A 21058-nucleotide genomic window follows, 5' to 3' on the forward strand; every position below is an offset into this window, starting at 1 on the left:
AAAACAAATTATTCCGCAATCAAAACTGTCTATGCATGGTATTTCAACAATTAACTAACTGAATTGTTTGTTTTCACTTCTTTTGACTTAGATGATCGGGTTAATAAAGGAATTATTTGTTTATCCTATTTTCTTTGTTGGTCACGTTACTAAGATAACAAAGTACAATGATGGACCCTTTGGAGTCCTTATACACAAAATGGTATGTATTTTAATTAAAAATGTATATACATAATATTAAATATAGCTCTCAAATGTAAAACAAAAGCTTTAAAGTTCGTTATGCTTTAGTTCGTTAGTGTAGAAAAGATAGTACTTGTTAAAGCTAAACTCCTCTAACTATAATAAAAAGTTGTTTTATTTGCATTAATTAGTTAGCTAGTCAGAGGACTGAAATATAATATTCAAACAGTGTTGAAACGGTTTTTTTATTTGAAAATTTTTTATATGCAATTAAAAAATTAATGCTTATTTTATTTATTTACTAGCTATACCCTGCCACGCTTCGCAAAATACATTCAGTATCTAGTAAATTTTTTTATAATTTGATAAACCTAATTGATAGAGCTTAAATGGCCGAGCGGTCTAAGGCGCTAGTTTTAGGACGTTGGACTGTTTAGACTTAGGTTGCGGGTTCGAATCCAGGCAGCGGCAGTGTGAACAATTTATAAAAAATGGGAGTGTAGAATTGATCACAGTGTCGTCGCTTGGAAAAGAACGAAGTAACCGATTCCACCCACATCAAAAATGTAATTGTAAATATGTTTGTAATTGTATAAATAAAGATTAACAAATGATGATGTGGGTGGCCTCTGTTATAAGGCATGCGTCACAAAAACGGAGGTTAAACCCCCATTATTATTTTCAATTTGATAAACCCATGATAAAAGAGTTCACAACTTTTAAAAAGCTGAATTGATTTAAATGTAATTTACAATTTTTGAATATACACATCATGCTCTTTTATTTGATACCCCACTTGGGTATATTAAAAAATATTCGATTGTTCATCCCCACTTTCGCGCCCCACCTTTCCAAACCCCCGACGGTTAAAAATAGATAAAAACAATCCTTGAATCGGATTTTACATTTTGTCTAACTTTGAGTTCAATCGACGCAGAACTTTTTAAGTTTTTAAAGCACACCCAAACGAACATAACATTTTTATATATACGGTTTTTAGTTTTATGTATTATACCTAGTGTTCCCTTTACATCTAGGCATAGGTCTACCACGAGTATGACAAAATACATGCGCTAAGCAATGTTATAGACATGTGTTGAAGCTTCGGTACGGGTTGAGATAGTTGTAAGACGCTTGGACTTGTAAGACATACTTTTGCAGTTTCATATAACATCTATAATACCTCTTCCTTAGATACATTGCTTAACGCATGTACTCTGTCATACTCGTGGTACGTCTATGCCTAGATGTAAATTGGAACAGAAAATTGAATACCAATATTGATGCTTAAAATATAAATTGGAAGATCATGTGTGTCCATAAGAGGACAGAACAATTGAGTAGATACTTTATAAAACCGTAACTATTAAGAGTTTTGTATCAAATGTTCATTCTATGATATTTGATTTTGTAAGAAAATTCTTTTATACTGTAATTTTCTTTAGAAATATGTTAAAAATTCAAGTTTCTATCTTCAATGGTTTGCCAATTTCAGCCGATTCGAACTTACATTAATAGCTTTGTACCCATTGTTTCCAATTTTTCGTACAACGATAAAATATAGTCTCAGATTTTCGATCTGATATATATATATATATATATATATATATATATATATATATATATATATATATATATATATATATATATTTTCTCTCAGGGGTCTACTGATTTTCTCTCAGGGGTCTCTACAACGCTTTTCCAGATGTACCTCAGTTTTAAATTGGTCGATTTAGCTCTTGTATCAAGTTTTTAAATTGCACCAAAATTATGTGCAATTATATGCACGTCAAGAGTATGTGAGAATAGTGAAATGATATATAATTTTTGTCTAATACTAAATCAGCGAGGATTTCACACATACAGTACTCAGTATGTGATTACTTAACAACACTTCTACTTCAGTTGTTTCTATTACGACCACTATAGCTGACTTGCCCACAAAATGTTTTCCATTTTCCCTTTCCTGAAAATTACCGTCTAAATGTGTAATTATTTTCAATTTTTCATTGAAATTGTATGTGTTGAATAATTTTCAACTTTTTTAGACTTATTTTAAACATTTAATTCTAGTAGATATCAATTAAGGATCTAATCAGATGATTTTATAAACACTTATAGCACAATTTTATTTGTAGCGTCCATATTTTTAAGCGATACAGAGTAAGTTTAATATACTGTTATATATTCGTAAAAAAGTAGTAAAAACAAGTGAAAACAAATTACTGATTGAGTTAATTGTTGAAATACCATGTATAGACTGTGTTGACTACTCTGTTACACTACACATACATACATGTCATACATATATAACTTATATACCCAAATAATACATACTATACAATTTACGCCTAATTTGCGCCCTCACTGGTAAACAGTGATGCTTACGAAAAAAAGTTTCAAACAAAAGTTGTTTTTAATTTTTGATAAGGAACATTTTTTACACTAAAACTTTTGTTCTATCTCTAATGGTTTATAAGATGGGTCCTACGGATGGGCCCTAAGACCCAATTGACCTATGTTGTTCATTAACGAACTCGACCTCACTTTTTCAGCTTGATATCTATTTTCGTTTTTGAGTAATCATAATGACAGACGGCCACAGACGACAGACAGAAGACAGACAGACAATCGGAAATGGACTAATTAGGTGATTTTAGGAACACCTATACCAAAATTTTTTTCATAGTATCAATATTTTTAAGAGTTACAAACTTGGGACTAAACTTAGTATACCTTGGTATATTTTATATACATAAAAATACGAGATTCAATACAAAACTTTTTTTTGACTAAAGTTTTACTAAGTTATTGTTCTTTTATAATTTTTATGTTAAACAACTTTTTTGGGGAATATATAATAACTTCAGATTGTTTCTCTACGTACAAAGGCCTCCACATATATGAATAAATACAATGTTAATTTCATTTTTAAATTTTATGATTCTGTTTTAGTTTTTATTTCAAGTATACATATAAAATTTATTTATTTATAAGGTATATATTTTTAAGCTTACTTTTAATTTTTTTATAACGACCTTCGTACCTCAAGATTAATTATTTTATAACGACCTGCTTACTCAGGATTAATTTTAGTGTTCAAGCTGAGCACAAATTGACATACAATGTGATGAAGTGACATACGGCATTTTATGCAGATGGAGGTCCGTGGGTTATGTAGGCTTATGCATGGTAGGTTTTTGCAGGGTTATATAGGTATATCTTTATAGTTGGTTTATTTTTGTGATTTATTTGATTTCTTTTCTCTACGAGTTGTAATTTTTTCCGGGGAAAACGCATCCCAAAAAATGCACTATTCTTGAGGCTTGTTTTTGGGGAAAAAAATTAAAACTTACACTTGCTGCTAAAATATCATAATTGAAGAAGTCCAGGCGAAGAGATTAAGCTCCAAAAAATCGCTCTACTATAATCCCTTTACCAAGAGAAAAGTTTTTTCAAAAGGTGTTTTTTACCAAAAAATTCGATATTTAGAACAATTAAAAAAAAAAACCAAAGGTTTGTGAACTTATTACTCATAACTTCGAAAAAGAAAAAAAGTTATAAGCAAATTTAAAAACGACTATTTCTCGGCACCTACGCATCCAAATCGTGCTTACAAGACGCTAATGCATAAATGAAATTTTCACAAAATAAAATCATATTTTTTGTAATGATTATTACATAAATGATGAAAACATTATGTGAAAATTCATTTTAATAATAAAATAAAAAGATATATATATCTTATATACCGATTGTAAGCTATCTCGATAGTCATATAAAATGTATGCAATAAGAAGAGATTTTATGGACGTTCTTATGTATAAAACAAAGGAAATGTGTACTGTGTGTTATGGTGTGCTATGGTTATGTGTTACTATGTGTGATAAGTATTGTATGTGTATAACTTCGAGTGATGAGCCTGACCGACTGGGCTCATGTATACACATATACATTCCTTCTGTGACTTATAAATAAGATCGTCCGTAAGAACTCTTCTTACTTCATATAATATAAATGGCTAACGATATGATTTAATAACAGAATATTTCAGCACGCAGTGTCTAAACACTGCGTATATTTCAATAAATACTTTCAACGATTCCACAAAAACTTGCATTCCCACATTGCATTTGTCTCTTTCTGAATTATTGTTGACTAAAAGTTGTATTTTGACTTACGAAAATATTCTAAATACAAATTTAATTTTCGTAAATCTCTGAAAACTAATTTGCTCACTTAATTGCTTAGAGGGCTATTGAATTTAGCTCTGAAACTTCTACTTTATTATTCCAAAGAAATAGATGATTGTCAATATATGAGCCACATCTGATAATCTTGAGGTGGTAAAAAGTTTTGGAGAAAATCTTTCAACCTTTTCAATCTCTTAATATTTTATCTGACGTGGTTTGGATGCCATTAGGCACAATAAACTTATAATTTAAAGCCACCTACCGATTGGCAACTTTTTATCACTTAGGCAATCGAAGAAACTTTCTGCAAATGAAATTGCGTACAGCGCATGGCGTTTTCGACTTCCGCATCTTAATTCTCCGACTTAATTACATTGACCTAGTCCTCCGACTTAATAACATTGACTTCTATTAATCTTTTTTTTTTCAAAAATGAGAAAAGAAGAAAAAACTATAAAATATAGATAAAAATTATCAGTAGGTATTCAGAAATTATTTAATTATAAGTCTTTTAAATAGTCATTAGGTTGTTTAGTGTCTCTAAGTTTAAAATTTTGAATAATAATAATATATTTTTCATACAATGAGTAAAGTGTATGAACATCCTTTAGCTAATAATCAAGCTATTAAAAATTTTCAAAAATATTTACAAATAAAATCAGTTCAGCCAAATCCAGACTATGGTAAGATTTTTGTTTTTTAATTGTTCGAAATAATGATTCTATTGAGCATATTTTTTTCTTATCGTTACGGCATAATTATAATTTGGTTTTAGTTTTCAATGGGAATATTTAACTGGGGAATTTCTGAAACCATTTTAACTAGTTTCGGCATTACTTGTGTACAAGTTTATGTATCTTCAAAACATCATTAGCCAAGAATGTTGAAATTTTGTTATATCTAGTTGTTAATCTCCTTTTCTATATCCTTACTAATATTATAAATGCGAAAGTAACTCTGTCTGTCTGTCTGTCTGTCTGTTACTCTTTCACGCTTAAACGGCTGAACGGATTTTGATGAAATTTGGTATGGTGATAGATGATAACCTAGAAATGGTCATAGGCTATAAATAATCACGCCATCGTTCTTAGGGGGTAGGCAGTAGGCAGATAACTAAATTGAGTTAGTGATTTTTAGTCGTTTTTGTTGGGACTTTTGCTCTTTCACGTCTAAACGGATGAACAGATTTTGATGAAATTTAGTAAGGTAATAGATGGTTGCCTAAAAACGGATATAAGATCAATACCATCAAGGATTGTTTTTATCTATTTTTAACCATCGGGGTGTAAAGATGGAGTGAGAAAGTGGGGATTAATATTCGAATATTTTCAAATATACCCCAGTGGGGGTATCAAATAAAAGAACATGACGTGTACTTTACAAAACTGTCACCCCTACGCAAGGAGAAGGGGGAGGCGGTGAAAGTAGGGATGTTGCCCAGCAAAGCGGGTAGTTCACAGCTAGTCATTTTATAAATAGAGGCATAAAAAATTTTTGATTTTCAGATTTCAATTCAAATTTATAATTGTTGACTATTCTCGAGTGCCATTTTTTCTAGTTTATAACACAAATTATAATTTATTACACAAATAGATAGGTTACTCTTCTGAACATGAAATGTTGTCCAAAAAGTTCCCTGGAGTAAGGCACTTCCAGTGAACAGTGAAATTTACAAAATTTAAGAAATCCCCGACAAATAGCGGCCAAACTTAAAACACGCTTATTTTTTAGTTCGGTGGTTAAATAATGGTGGGAATTTGGAATTATTTGAATTTTTTCTATTCAGTTTATCATTTTTTAATTTTTTTGTATTTAATTGCCTTCTAATAAAATAAAGTGAGGTTTTATTAATAAAATAACAAGAATTAATGACATAATAATTTATTGCAATATTTGAAACAAATTAGCATTTATTAACATATTTAAAATTATCTAATATATAAAATTTCCATGTCACAATGTAAGTTACCGTACTCCTCCGAAACGGCTTTACCGATTTTTACCAAATTTAATATGCGAATTCAGTAGGACTGAGAATCGGCTACTATCTATTTTCCATACCTTTAAATGTGTTGTTCACCCATAAAATTTCTTTTTTTAATTTTTTGACGAAATTGTAAATAAAGTATAGGTACTTTCATTGTTTATAACGCATTCGATTATAAGTACATCCTCGAACACTTATAGTAGATAGTTATTTTTATTGAACTAAAAAAATGTTTCCTAGAAATAATATACATGGCAAAACAACGTTTGCCGGGTCAGCTAGTATACTATAACTTAATGCAATTTCTAACCAATTTAGTTCGTTAAAAGTCAATAATAATCACAAATAAACACGACCTGAAGATAATCAACACGATTGACAAGACCTTAACATGGACTAAACCCAATTACACTAATTAGTGAATGAACAGGGGCACAATTATGACGACCTAAACACTTAAGTAAAGTCACTACACAAATGGACCAAAAAAAGTTAATCAATGCAATCAATTGAGAAGAAAAGTTTCTTAACATTAAGGGTTTATTAAATATTTTTTAGGGTCGTGTGTTGACTTTCTTACTGAACAAGCAAAAGAACTTGGTTTACCCATAAAAATTTATGAATTTGTCAAAGGAAAACCCATTGTTGTGATTTCATGGACAGGAATAAATCCCGATCTTCCCAGCATTATTTTAAATGGTCATATGGATGTTGTACCAGTTGTAGAGGTATGTTTTGTTAGTCCGCTAAATGCCATTAAAAACAATTTAAATCACTTCGGTCAACATGTTAAAAAAGGTAATTAAAAAAACAGTGCCGGAAAAATAGCGACGAAAAAAATAGACCGGCAAAAATGGACTTGTAAAAAATAGACACGGCAAAAATAGTGACGGGAAAAATAGTCACGGAAAAAATTGCGAAGGAAATATAGACCCGGAAAAATAGCGACAGAAAAAATAAACCCGGAAAAATGAACCGAAAAGAATAGATCCAAAAAAATAGATTCAAAAAAGAATCCAGAAAAAACATCTGAAAAAAGTAACTGGCAAGAATGCATTCGATATCTAGTAATGAGTGTTAAAACATTTAAAAACCGAAAAAAAGATATTTTGGGTTTTTTCGGCATAACTCTGGATTGGGACCACTTACTGTACTGAAACTTTGCAGGATGACTGTTTAGAATCACATATAATGAATTTTGAACTAGCAGACAGTTTTCAGCACCGCCACTTAGTAGCGGAGCCTTACAGGGCGACTAAGCATGACCTACTATCATATTTAAGGCTCAGTAGGCTGTAACTATGACCATCAGTTAATCATATCGCCAACTCATTAAGTTGTTTAAAAATCTAGAATTTTGTCCTTTGATTTTTATAAAACCAATTATTTATATATTTTTCTTCAGATTTCTGTTTCAAATTTTGTAATTTTCCAATGCCAATTGCCAAAAGTCTGTTCGCTATCGGATATCAAGACTACAAGGACTTTCATTCTATACAATATAAACTATATAATTTCACAATTTCATACACAGTTGTACTTTTACAGTGAACTGACTTTTACCATTTGTACTTTTAGAGTGAATGGAAGTATGACCCTTTTGCTGCAGAAATTGATAAAAATGGTAATATATATGCTCGGGGTGCTCAAGATATGAAATGTGTTAGTATCCAATATTTAGAAGCAATTCGATACTTAAAGCAAAATGGTGTGAAATTACGCCGAACTGTACATATATCATTTGTCCCAGGTAAACTAATAAAAAATAAGACAATGTGTTTCTACTGTTGCTATCGCTCTATAAGTTTTAATTCCTTTTGCAGACGAAGAAATTTTTAGCGCTGATGGAATGGCACTTTTTGCAAAATCACAAGAATTTAAAGATTTAAATGTTGGCTTTGGGTTAGATGAATGTGGACCAACACCTAACAATGAGTACGTAGTGACAAATGGTGAACGAGTTAGCTGGAGTAGGTATCGTTGATTATAAATTAGTTGTGTTTAATGTTAACAATTAATTTACAGTTAATAGTAGCTAGTCTTAGTAAAATTGTAAATTTGCAGTTAATAATAACTAGTTTTTGCAGTCAATTTTGATTGAAGTATAATTATAACTATTAAAAGCAGTCTTTTAGCTACGAGTATTCTTTAATCTTTAATTAATGTAAAATTGCTGCTATGATTATTCGAATTCCAAAATATCCAATATATAGGGCGTTCTGTTATTGACTGAAGATCGTTGGCCTACAGAATAAGCTCATAAAGACATATATTTGTGGTTAAATCTTTTGACAATATTCTGAAATAAATAACGCTTTAATATTAAGACATGGAAATTGAATAATTTAAGCATGTTTTACGTAGCATTGGAAATTGTTTGCCATGGTAATACTGGTCACGGTTTAATGCTGATACCAAATACCGCTGCAGAAAAAGTACAATACTTATTAAATAAGTTTCTTGGATACAGAGAAGAATCAAGAAAAAAAATGAAACATCATCTTTATGATTTGGGAAATGTAACCTCAGTGAATTTAACAAACATTGAAGTAAGATTTTCACAAAAGTAATTTTTTCAATTAAGAAATATATTTCTGTGGTTATTGAGTAGTTTGCAACAAAAATAACATGTACTTAAACATGAAAAAATCCCTAATTTTAAAACAATATTGAAAAAGCAAAGGTCAATTCGAAATTTTAAATTAATTTCTTTCCCAACAATATAAAAAGAACGGTTATTATATCTCACAACTGTTTATCAAAGTTAATTTTTTTTATTAAGAAATATAATTCCGACGTATTTGAGTTGTTTGTAATAAATACCATGTAAACATGTAAAAATTCCCTAATTCAAGCTAATCGAAAAGGCAAAGGAGGTTTCCAAATTTCGAATTTCTAACCATAAATACCTATTACAAAAACTACATAAATATATAATATATACATTATATTTTCAAAGGGTGGAGTTCAATCAAATGTCATACCATCAAAAATTACAATGTTATTCGATTGCCGTGTAACTCCAAATGATGCGGTGATATTTGACGCACTAGTTAAACAATGGTGTCAAGAAGCTGGTGGTGATTCAGTTACGTATAAATACATATGCAAAGATCCTGTTCTTCCAGTCACTAAAACTGATGATTCAAATCCATTTTGGAAAGCTTTTGAAAATATTTTTAAAAAAAGGTATGCTCTTATACATCTCTGATAAAAAATTAAAATTTGAAAAAGATAAAAAATTAATTATATTTTCTTATGTTTTAGAAACAATAAACTGTTTGTTGGTATTTTACCTGGAGCTTCAGATGCGCGATTTTTAAGAGAAGTTTGTATATATTTTCCATTTTATTGTTTCTAGTTATATCGAGTGTTAAATAAGTAATAAGACGGCTCTACTTTCCCGAAAAGAACTTTTTAAATGGTGCAAACAAAGGCTTCAGGGACCAAACAAAGTTTAAGGGCATATTCGATTTCCAAATTTTAAATAGAAACTTTTATAAAAACGTGATTTTTTGTCTCTATTTTGCATCTGAGGAAAGGAGAGGACCTTTAGAGGTTGTTGAAAAGGTTGCATCCTGGACCGTCAATTTGTTTAAGGGAAAAAATACATAATTTTATCTAACCGCGCACTTAAGTGGATCTTAGGTTACTATTGCAAATAACAAGTTTTGGATGTTTTTCGAACGGAATTCTGGGCTTTATCTTACGTTACTTCTGTACACAAATAGTTTTGGATATTTATCGAAAGACTTTAATTTCGAAGAATGTCAGGCTTGGAAAACCGTACTCAACTAGCGTTATCTGTAGATTGTTTTGACGTTCTTGACAACCAAAACTCAAATTTTTGCTCCTATTTCACTGGTTATCCGAATGAGCATTCTAGAAAATAGCTGTCGATCAAATTGTTTAATATTTTGATTGCACACGCCTCGACCTTTTATCTGTTTCTTCGGTAAAATAAATGTATTTTTTGTTTGTAGATTGGTATTCCAGTACTTGGTATGTCTCCTATGCCAGAAACACCATTTTTATTACATAATCATAACGAATTTCTTAACGCACAAACATTTCTAGATGGAATAGAGATTTATAAAGAACTTATATCAGCAATAGCAAACGTGGAATAAAGAGATGTTTTACATGTTTTAAATGAATCCTGAAGTATAATGCACTAAATGCTAGATTCTAAGAATATAATTCCGAAATGGTTGTGACCGTAAAATGAAAATTAATTATAAAAATGTGTAAGGTTATAAGCAGTTAAATATAAACTAAATAATGTAAATAAAACATAAAATTGTATTCTTTTAAAAATTCCTTATAAATAAATACCTTTCTGGATCTTCTGTGAAACTTGGTTAACTGGGACCTAGATAAGTGAGAAACCTCCATAACTGGAACTCATAAGGAGGTCCCAACAATTTGGCATTGAATTACCCCTGTAAGTGCGACGAAGCAAATCTATATCTGGGATTCGTTCTTTCGATTTTATCATCATAGTTACCTCTATAACTAGGACAGCGAGTGAATTTTATATGTAATAATCTGTGTAACTGAGAACTGAGATACCATCGTTTTGTTTGTTTACTTACTTACTCTTATTTTCTTTCTACCCGCAAAGTCCACACTAATTTTGAGCGTCAATGACCTTCAGTATTACTTTTGCGTTACTATCATATATTGTAAAATGCCGAAACGAAGACTCAAATCGTTATCAGTACGTGAAAAATTGAAGTTTATATCCGTTTATCAATGTGGGAAGACACGCGATGAAGTCTGTGTTGAACTTAATGTGCAAAATCTACACTTTATAGAATCATTCAGAATAAAGATAAAATTAAATCACAATGTTCTGAAGGGCAAGGGAAACTAAAACACGTACGTTTATCAGAATATTTTGAACTGAACAGTGTTTGCTAACAAGGGTCAAGCAACTTCATAGCAAAAACGTTTCAAGATTAGTATCTATAGGGCTAAATTTTTCAAATCTCTATCATTTATAGTTTTGGAGAAAATGTCCACAAAATTTTGTATTAATTTACGCCCTCACGGGTAAACAGTCACGTTTACGAAAAAATGTGTCAAACAAAAGTTGTTTATTTTTTTATAAGGAACATTTTTACATTTAAACTATTGTTCTATCTCTAACTGTTTACAAGACGCAATTGAGTTATGTTTCTCATTTACGAACTAAATTTCACTTTTACATCCTGAGCACGCTAAAAAATTCAACGACATATTTTGAAATGGACTAATTAGGTGATTTTATGAACACCTGTACCCAAATTTTGTTCGTAGCATTAATATTTGTAAGCTTTACAAACTTGGCTCTAAACTTGGTATACCTTGATAAATATTTCACACATACAGGATATAAATCAAATTTCAGTGTACTGTAAAAGTGTCCGATCAACCTTAAGTGTGCTAAAAAGAAATATGTAGGTTAGGTTAGGTTAGGTTAGGTTATATAGGCTGTCCATGAAGGACACACTTAGGCTATAGAGCCCATTGTGATACCATATATGTGTTTTACCACATTCGCTGATAATTTCATTTATCTGCTCCTCAATTTCAGAGGCTGAATGCACCTCCTTCAGGGATTTACCATGCACTACACCAGCCCATCACAACAATTAATTAAATTAATTTTGTTGCGACGGCGGGAATCGAACCCGCTACCCTAACCATACGCCTTAACCAACTAGAGCTAATAGGGCGACAAACAAATATGTAAATGACAAAAAATATTTGCAGTGATCACCAGTGGGTAGATTACCGTTCAAGTCAACCTTTTAGTCACTAGATAGAACTATTTATAGTTCTTTTAAGAACTGATAATAGAAAATAGGAATCAAAGAAAAAAAACTAGAACTGGCAGTATTTTTGTTACTACTTGAAAATAATTGTTGCGGGCGCCGATTGTGTATGCATTGTTTTTAAATAAATATTGTATCAAATGGAAAAACGCAATCAATGATTCCACAAGATCTTTTACTCCTCTATTGCAGGTATGTTTTTTCTTCCGATTTGGATTAAAAACTTGATTGTATCAAAACTCGTTTCAATGTATTAATGCAATGAATAAACCGGAAAAAAGTGTCGATAGGGGAAAAGTTGCGAAACAGCACTGATGTTAATGAAACATTTTGTAACGTGTATATAGGACTCTAATTAACATTCACCCAACTTAATCTAGTAGAGGAGGGGGAGTGGCATTTGCAGCCCAAAATTTTTTGGAAATGCTTATTTTGGCTTAAAATTATCATCTAGTAAGTATTTTTGGTCGCTGAATACGAATTTTATATTAAATTACAGGGATTCTGTCACGTGCTCCGATAATCGTGCCATTTTTGGCTAAGAATTTCACTCATTTGGCACCAAAAAAAATATTAAATATTAACTTTGGAAATATTAAATTTTACATTAACACAATTATGTTAAGGTAGTAGTGTTTCTAGAGACTATGTTCAGAAAACAAATTTAATTTTTAGTTATTGGCAAAAATGGCACAATTTACGGAAGACGTGACTAAATCCAACATGTGATTCGTAATTAGCGATTAAAAATACACTCTAGAGCACACTTTGGACGATTTTACACTTTTTGGGCCAATTGGGAATTTTCAGTCCAAAATGGCATGATTTTCGGAGTACGTGACAAAGTCCGTGTTTTCTGACATCGGATTCGTTATCAGCGACCAAAAAATACTTACTAAACAACAATTTTAAACCAAAATAAGCATTTCAGAAAAATTTTGGTTACATATGTCCTCCTATGACTAGGTTAAGTTGGTTGAATGTTCCTCGGGTTTCTATAAGCACGTTATAAAAAATTTCCTTAATACGTAGATTCCAAAAAATATACATAAAAATAAAGCCGATAATATTAAGAAGATAAAAGGGTGGTAAAAATTTTTCAAGAAAATATTTTATCTCTCTAATATTCTTTATTTTATCAGAGGTAGTGTATGACATAAGGCATAATAAACCAACAACTTAAAGCCAGCTTCTGATTGTTCTATTTACTTTTTATCTATAATAGTTTCGACGAAAACCTCTGATAACATGAACTGCGTTCGGATCATGGTATTTTCTATAATTCTACACATTTTGAAATTTAAAACCGCAATCTTTCAAGAGTACAAAATTTTCTTTCTTAATTACATTAACTAACACTTATTATTTTTTATAAAAATGAGAAAAGAAGGCAAAACTAAATAAAGATAAAAATTATCAGTTTATATTTGAATATTATTTAATTATAAATGTTATGAATAGTCATTTATTTGTTTCTATGTAATTTTAGTGTCTCTAATTTTAAAATTTGAATAATAAAAATAATTTATTTTCCATACAATGAGTAAAGTGCATGAACATCCTTTAGCTAATAATCCAGCTATTAAAAATTTTCGAAAATACTTACAAATCAAATCAGTTCAACCAAATCCTGACTATGGTAAGATTTTTTTGTTTTTTACTTAACTACAACAATAAAAAACAGAATTACGTATTAAGCAGACCTTATGTGTTTATGGACGTGTTCTCAAATTGTGCCTAAACGACTTCATTAATTTTAATGTTTTTTTGAATCGCTGAATTTTTCTCGATAGCGCGGACGTTATACAGTAGGTTTTATTTTAAAAACAATACGGCTTTCGTGTGAAAGATAAATCTAATTAAAAAATGAGCAAAATATGTCATATTTTGTTACAAACGAAAGGTGTCTGGGGAATGTCTGGCAGTATAGTGTAACGTTTGTGCGATCGTTATGGAAGTTATCTGGCAAACGACATGTTCAGTTTTTACTCACTTTAAACTGTCTTACAGCAGTTTTCGGAAGTTCGCCCAAGATTGATTCCAAATTACCATCAGTCTGCTTCTATTTTTCCATTAAAGTACATGTTGATAAAGAAACTGTCTGCCACTATTTTTCCCGGTTTATAAAAAATGAATACTCTGACTTACCGTCGCTTCCAGACGATTAGGGCTCACTTTTTTCCCAGATATCTACACCACCCCCTATCTTGAAAATGGCCGTTCTCCCATGTATGGCCCATGAGAGAAAATATTTCATGCCCCAGGAGCTTATTTACCGTGCGGCATAAAATTATAGTTCATGGATTTTTTTGACGGGCCATATCCAAGAATATCTTGAAGAGTATATACAAATAATAATCCCGTGTCACGATATTCGTTCAGACGATATCAAGTTCCGAAACCACTCGACCGATTTCAATGAAATTTTGTAGATGTGTCTTTTGGGCCAAACTTAAAAGATAGGGTAGTTTTTATCTGGATTAGTGAATGCAATTTTTTTGTATTGAGAACTGATGGTTTTTTATAGAGAAAAGGTTGAATTCACTCCTAAGTTCTATAATTTTTCAACAGATGGCGTTGAGTGTTATACAATTTCTCTCGTTTTTTTTTTTTTTTTTTAGTTTTGTGTATGCATTTAATAGACAACACTATGTTACAATTTCAAAGATTTTTGGCCAAAACGGTTTTTTTTAAATGGAGGCACTTTTCCCGTTTAATTTTTGTAAGAATTTTGTGTTTTTACATTCAGTACGTGATATTGAACATATTTTAATAAAAAAATAACTCCAGAAATAATGCAGAAAAAAATATCTCTGCAGTCTGAATTATGTTAATGATTAACGTATTTGTGGCACTGTGACGGAATTTATGTCAAATCCACCAAGCTTATGAAGAAACTATTAGAAAAAAATCTGTTGATTTTTATAAAACGAATATTTTTAAATTTGCACTTTTCTTCTATTTGCTTCGGTTTAAAAGATATATTTTTAGCTTTCTGATTCGAGTTTTCTGGTCAAACACATATTAATTATTAATTAAGTCCATGTGCAATTTGTTATCAAATATGAATTATCTTAGAAACGAAAATGTTAATTTGTGTTCTTATCAATACATAGTATAAAATGTACCTATCATGTTCATATGTATGCTTAGATTTTTAAAACCACCCCACGGATTGTAATGCAATTTTTCTAATAGATAGAGTGATTTAAGAGGAAGGTTTTATTATACATATAATACATGCATAATATAGTAGAGTAAGGAGTTGAAAGAGATGTGCTCATGGATTGTTTTTATCTATTTTAACCTTCGGGGGATGGAAGAATAATCGAATATTTTCAAATATACTCAAGTGGGGTATCAAATAAAAGAACATGATGCCTACATTCCAAAACTGTAACCTCAACGCAAGGTGATATGGAGGGAGAGGTGAAAGTTGGGATGTTGCCTAGCAAAGCGGGCAGTTCACAGCTAGTTTATAAATGTAAAGATAAAAAAGTTTCAGCCTCATATTGAAAGATAAAAATGATTTATGTTTGAAACTGAGCGTAAGCAAAAGGCTCATAATGTGAGTGTTAATTGACGCGTTAATTGAAATATGTAATTCTTGGATATCCCTGAATCCATTTTGTCTAGTTGATAGCGCCCAAGGAAGCTATGCGGTTTTAATTTTTTACTATTACTATAAAGTAATAGTTAAAATAAAGTTATTGTTTTTTAAAAGTTAAGTTTCAAATATTTTTGAGGTATTAAATATTTTTTAGGTTCGTGTGTTGTGTTTTTTACCGAACAAGCAAAAGAACTTGGTTTACCAATAAAAGTCTATGAATTTGTCAAAGGAAAACCCATTATTGTGATTTCATGGATAGGAATAAATCCCAATTTACCCAGCATTCTTTTAAATGGTCATATGGATGTTGTACCAGTTGTAGAGGTATGTTTTGTTAGTCCGCTATATGCCATTAAATAAATTTAACGAAGTAATTCACTTCTACTTCTTCTATCAATTCCAATGGTCGCAATGGATGCATTTTATCGTTAATCGATTTTATAATTCAAAGGTGTTTTTTTTGCAAGTGTCGAAATACAATATTTCGTTACCCGTATATTTAGCGATTCTGATCTATGTTATTTAAAAAATTTATAAAACAACTATGCTATTCATAAAACATATAGGGTGATTCGTAAATTATTACAATTAATGAGTATATTATTGAACTAATTTTATGGCATAAAGTTCATATAAACATATGTTCGCAAACTATCATTGCTAATTTCAAATACCACCAGGAAAAAAAGTGCTGGTACATCAAAAAATGCCTCTAGATATATATACACTTGGATGCATCAATGCGTCAAGATGAATATAAATAGCAAATTTTACAGAAACATTTAGCGGTATATCACAGATAAAAACGGCTTTTTGCTGAAAACTTTACCATCTTGCATCTTGGAAACAAAGTGATACCAGCGGACATAAGTTCATAAAAATGGCTTAAGTCTTCCTTTCTCTTCTATATCATCTTTTAAAAATATAGTGAAAGTCAATTTATTTATGGAATATAACGGACTATTTGCATGTTTAAAAAATTACCAATATATCGACCTGTGCATTTCAACAAACTGCTATGCAAAAATCCACATGTAACTATTTCCCTCACCTAGGCTTCGTTAGAATAATCTAGACAACTTGCATGTGTCTTGATACTATAACCTTATGAGGTACAATTTCAACCTAAGAGAGCCTTAAACAAAAGGCCCTTCTGAGAATATTTCAAAAAATTAAGAACCTCGAACATGATCCACGCTACACACTATTTTGACCATCGGTCAGAACAATTTCAAAAGGTGAAATTGAATTGCTTTTATTGTAAAAATAGGCGGGGGAAGTGCCTCTATTTTAAGGAAAACCTTTTTAGGCTATATCTCCATAACCGTGCACAGGCTAAAAGTGATAATAACCTTTATTATAATTAACAATAAATAATTTGTCTACTTACATGCAAAAGCAGCGACCACTCCTTAAAATTTTTTTTAAGAAAAAAAAATTGACTAAAAAGAAATATTTTTAAATGGAGGCACTTTTCCCGCTTAATTTTTGTAAGGATTTTGTGTTTTTACATTCAGTACGTGATATTGAACGTATTTTAATAAAAAAATAACTCCTGTAGTTTAATGCAGAAAAAAATTCTCTGTAGTCTGAATATTAATGATTAACGTATTTGTGGCACTGTGACTGGGAATTTATGTCAAATCCACCAAGCTTATGAAGAAACTATTAAAAAAAAAAAGCTGTTGATTTTTATACAACGAATATTGTTAAATTGGCACTTTTCTTCTCTTTGTTTCGGTTTAAAAGATATATTTTTAGCTTTTTCTGGTCAAACACAGATTGCTCAAAATCTCTTTGCTATCGGAGACTGCAACCATAATTTTACTCAGTATAATATAAGGCATAAAATTTCAAAATCAAGAACTGATTCCATTGATATAGCCAATATTCCATGTACTGTGTGTGGAGTTCTCTCGGGGTCTCAGAAATTTTTTGTAATTTTATTATTTGTTTTAGAAATAAATCACAGCCATAGATTTTTTCTGATCATTTTTTGTTGATAGTTGATTTTTAATAAATAATATTTTAGCGAAAATAATACACGAATAGCAGCGGTGCTATTTTTGTTAATTTGATATTCATTTAATTACACACAGTTGTACTTTTACAGTGAACTGACTTTTACCATTTGTAATTTTAGAGTGAATGGAAGTACGACCCTTTTGCTGCAGAAATTGATAAAAATGGTAATATATATGCTCGGGGTGCTCAAGATATGAAATGTGTTAGTATCCAATATTTAGAAGCAATTCGATACTTAAAGCAAAATGGTGTCAAATTACGCCGAACTGTACACATATCATTTGTCCCAGGTAAATTATCAGAAAATAAGCCATTTTTCTACGGTTAATTCTCGGACTACAAGTATAGAGTTTTTTATTATTGATTTTTTTTTTGCAGACGAAGAACTTCATAGCGCTGATGGAATGGCACTTTTTGTAAAATCAAAAGAATTTAAAGATTTAAATGTTGGCTTTAGTTTAGATGAGGGTGGGCCAACACCTAACAAGGAGTATGTAGTGACAAATGGAGAACGAGTTTGTTGGAGTAGGTATCGTTGATTGTAATACTGCAGTTATAACTTGCATTATCAGTCAATTTGTTACTTTATGTTATTTAAATAATTTGCTGCTATGTCTAATCTAATCCAAAATAGCTAATGCCGAAATAATAAGCAAATACTAACAAAACTATGCAGGGTATATAAATATTATCAAATATTTTTTGTATTTTATAAATACGTATTTCGAATACCAAGTAATCATCATCAGTATGAATTATCTAATCGTAGAACCATGATAGAAACGAATTCTTACAAAGAGTGTTTTTTTCTGAGTCTTTTGTATTAAGATCAACTTAAGTAATATAAATTTGGAATAATTTAAGTATTTTTTACGCAGCATTGGAAATAGTTTGCCATGGTAATACTGGTCACGGTTTAATGCTGATACCAAATACCGCTGCAGAAAAAGTACAATACTTATTAAATAAGTTCCTGGGATACAGGGAGGAATCAAGAAAAAAAATGAAACATCCTCATCCTTTTTATGATTTGGGAAATGTAACGTCAGTGAATTTAACAAATATTAAAGTAAGATATTCACAAAGTTAATTTGTTCAATTAAGAAATATATTTCTGATGTTATTTAATTGTTTATAATGAATAACATATAAACTTAGAAGACTTGCCTAATTTTAAACCAATTGAAAAAGCAAAGGCGTATTCAAAATTTTACTATTTTCCCATCTCAATAACGGTTATCTTTAGGTATCAATTTTGTGATCCCAAGCGATTGAGAAGCTGAGATATTGATGATATGGACTTAGGAAAAAATAGACCGGAAAAAAAGGACCAGAAAAAAACCCGAAAAAAACTAATGTAATAGTGTGTCCCATTTTTGAACCCAACCGCCAAAAACTTCAGAATAACCAAATCAAACCCCTCTATAGCCAACAAACTCAACCCAACCAACTCGTAACTACAACAATACTTCGAGTCTATACAATTTTCGGTCTATTGTTTCCGATTAGGAATAATATATTTAAATAACAGAAGGACTTTATAAATCTATGACCGACAGAGTAAGTGACTCCTACCAAAATTAAATATCCAAGTATGTTATAGTACATGTTAAAAATTTGGTTCCTGTATTCAGTGACTTCACGTTTACACGAATATTGAAATTGAAATAACACGCTGAATAAACAGCATTATTGCTCGTTGAAAACTATGTTTATTAATTCTTCATATAATATTTCTAAAGGGTGGAGTTCAATCAAATGTCATACCATCAAAAATTACAATGGAATTCGATTGCCGTGTAACTCCAAATGATGCGGTCACATTTGACGCACTAGTTAAACAATGGTGTCAAGAAGCTGGTGGTGATTCAGTTACGTATAAATACATATCTAAAGATCCTGTTCTTCCAATCACTAAAACTGATGATTCAAATCCTTTTTGGAAAGCTTTTGAAAATGTTTTTAAAAAAAGGTATGCTTTTATACATCCTTGAAATAAGTAATTTAAATTTGAAAAAGATAAAAATTTATTATATTTATTTTTATTTTAGGAATGACAAATTGATTCTTAGTATTTGTCCTGCAGCTTCAGATGGGCGATTTTTAAGAGGAGTTTGTATATATTTTCTTTTCTATTGTTTTTATAGTAATATCAGGTGTTACATAAGTAACAAGACGGTTAGGCTTTTCCCGAAGAGCACTTTTTAAATTTTTGCAAACAAAGGTTCAAGAGTCAAAAAAATGTATTTAGAGGGGGACCCTGTATAAAGCTTAAAAGTCTTGGATACTACTGCACATAAAAAGTTTTGTATATTTATCGAAAGGCTATAATTTCCGAGAATGATAGCTGGCTTGGAAAATAGCTAGTTATCATTGGAATCTGCTAGTTTCGCGACCGACACGAAAACCGGGTTTCGTACCTTATCCTTCTAGCTTGATCTGAAAGCATTATGGAAAAGATATTACGAAAAACAACTGTCGGTCAAACTGTTTAGTAGTTTGATAACATATTCTATATAGTCTTCACCTCTTATCTGTTTGTTTGGTAACATAAATGTATTTTTTGTTTATAGATTGGTATTCCAGTACTTGGCACGTCTCCTATGCCAGGGACACCATTTTTATTACATGATCATAACGAATTTCTTAACGCACAAACATTCCTAGACGGAATAGAGCTTTATAAAGAACTTATACCAGCAATAGCAAACGTGGAATAAAGATATGATTTTTATTTATTTAATGAATTCTGTAAAATGAAAAATAATTATAAAAATGTTTATAATAGTAAACAGTTAAAACTAATAAAAAAATGTAAAATTGTATTCTTTTATTTATTCCTAAACCTTTCTGGATCAATTTAATTAAATTTTTGTAAATCACATTTTTCTATGAAATTTTTTTGGGGGAAGTGGAATAGATAAGCTAGAAGTATGTCTTAGACAATATTTTGCACTGCGATCAGTTTGATCTTTTATATCTCTTTTGCTTCAAAGGTGCTCCAAGAGTGGTACCAGCCCCCTCCCTTATACGATCTGGCGAATATTGTAACTTTAAATTGCCTGTATAATTCATTTGCTGTCAGCATATGAGCAAGCACCATCCCTAAAATAGGATCATTTCCGATCTAATCATAAGTTTTTAAGTACCAACTACGCATGTTTCAAATTTTAGTCGGAAAGTTCCAACCTTTGCATCAATTGCAATGTATTTATGTAGCGGGGGCAAGTTGAGAAGTGCC

The 21058-nt window shown here is 30.6% G+C and overlaps 2 protein-coding genes across 2 annotated transcripts; both read left to right on the forward strand.

The window, feature by feature from the left end:
* Positions 1 to 4903: 4903 nt before the first annotated feature.
* LOC123299800 (aminoacylase-1-like) lies at positions 4904 to 10605 on the forward strand. Its single transcript, XM_044882162.1, has 8 exons — positions 4904 to 5059; positions 6922 to 7091; positions 7942 to 8113; positions 8187 to 8333; positions 8728 to 8912; positions 9323 to 9552; positions 9631 to 9691; positions 10347 to 10605. The coding sequence occupies exons 1-8, from the start codon at positions 4960 to 4962 to the stop codon at positions 10491 to 10493; spliced, it is 1212 nt and encodes a 403-aa protein (XP_044738097.1). The 5' UTR covers positions 4904 to 4959; the 3' UTR covers positions 10494 to 10605.
* A 3067-nt stretch (positions 10606 to 13672) lies between these two features.
* Positions 13673 to 20581, forward strand: LOC123299799 (aminoacylase-1-like). The gene is made up of 8 exons (XM_044882161.1): positions 13673 to 13821; positions 15947 to 16116; positions 17936 to 18107; positions 18196 to 18342; positions 18696 to 18886; positions 19560 to 19789; positions 19869 to 19929; positions 20391 to 20581. The coding sequence occupies exons 1-8, from the start codon at positions 13722 to 13724 to the stop codon at positions 20535 to 20537; spliced, it is 1218 nt and encodes a 405-aa protein (XP_044738096.1). The 5' UTR covers positions 13673 to 13721; the 3' UTR covers positions 20538 to 20581.
* The last annotated feature ends 477 nt before the right edge of the window (positions 20582 to 21058 follow it).

Source organism: Chrysoperla carnea, chromosome 5 (assembly GCF_905475395.1).
Source record: "Chrysoperla carnea chromosome 5, inChrCarn1.1, whole genome shotgun sequence".
Lineage (NCBI taxonomy): Eukaryota > Metazoa > Arthropoda > Insecta > Neuroptera > Chrysopidae > Chrysoperla > Chrysoperla carnea.

Excerpts from the sequence above, each read along its gene's own strand:
- LOC123299800 (XM_044882162.1), top strand. The coding sequence starts at position 4,960 with ATGAGTAAAGTGTATGAACATCCTTTAGCTAATAATCAAGCTATTAAA. Across the intron at positions 5,060-6,921 it reads TCAGCCAAATCCAGACTATG|GGTCGTGTGTTGACTTTCTT; the intron begins GTAAGATTTTTG and ends AATATTTTTTAG. Across the intron at positions 8,913-9,322 it reads TGAATTTAACAAACATTGAA|GGTGGAGTTCAATCAAATGT; the intron begins GTAAGATTTTCA and ends ATATTTTCAAAG.
- LOC123299799 (XM_044882161.1), top strand. The coding sequence starts at position 13,722 with ATGAGTAAAGTGCATGAACATCCTTTAGCTAATAATCCAGCTATTAAA. Across the intron at positions 13,822-15,946 it reads TCAACCAAATCCTGACTATG|GTTCGTGTGTTGTGTTTTTT; the intron begins GTAAGATTTTTT and ends AATATTTTTTAG. Across the intron at positions 18,108-18,195 it reads ACACATATCATTTGTCCCAG|ACGAAGAACTTCATAGCGCT; the intron begins GTAAATTATCAG and ends TTTTTTTTGCAG.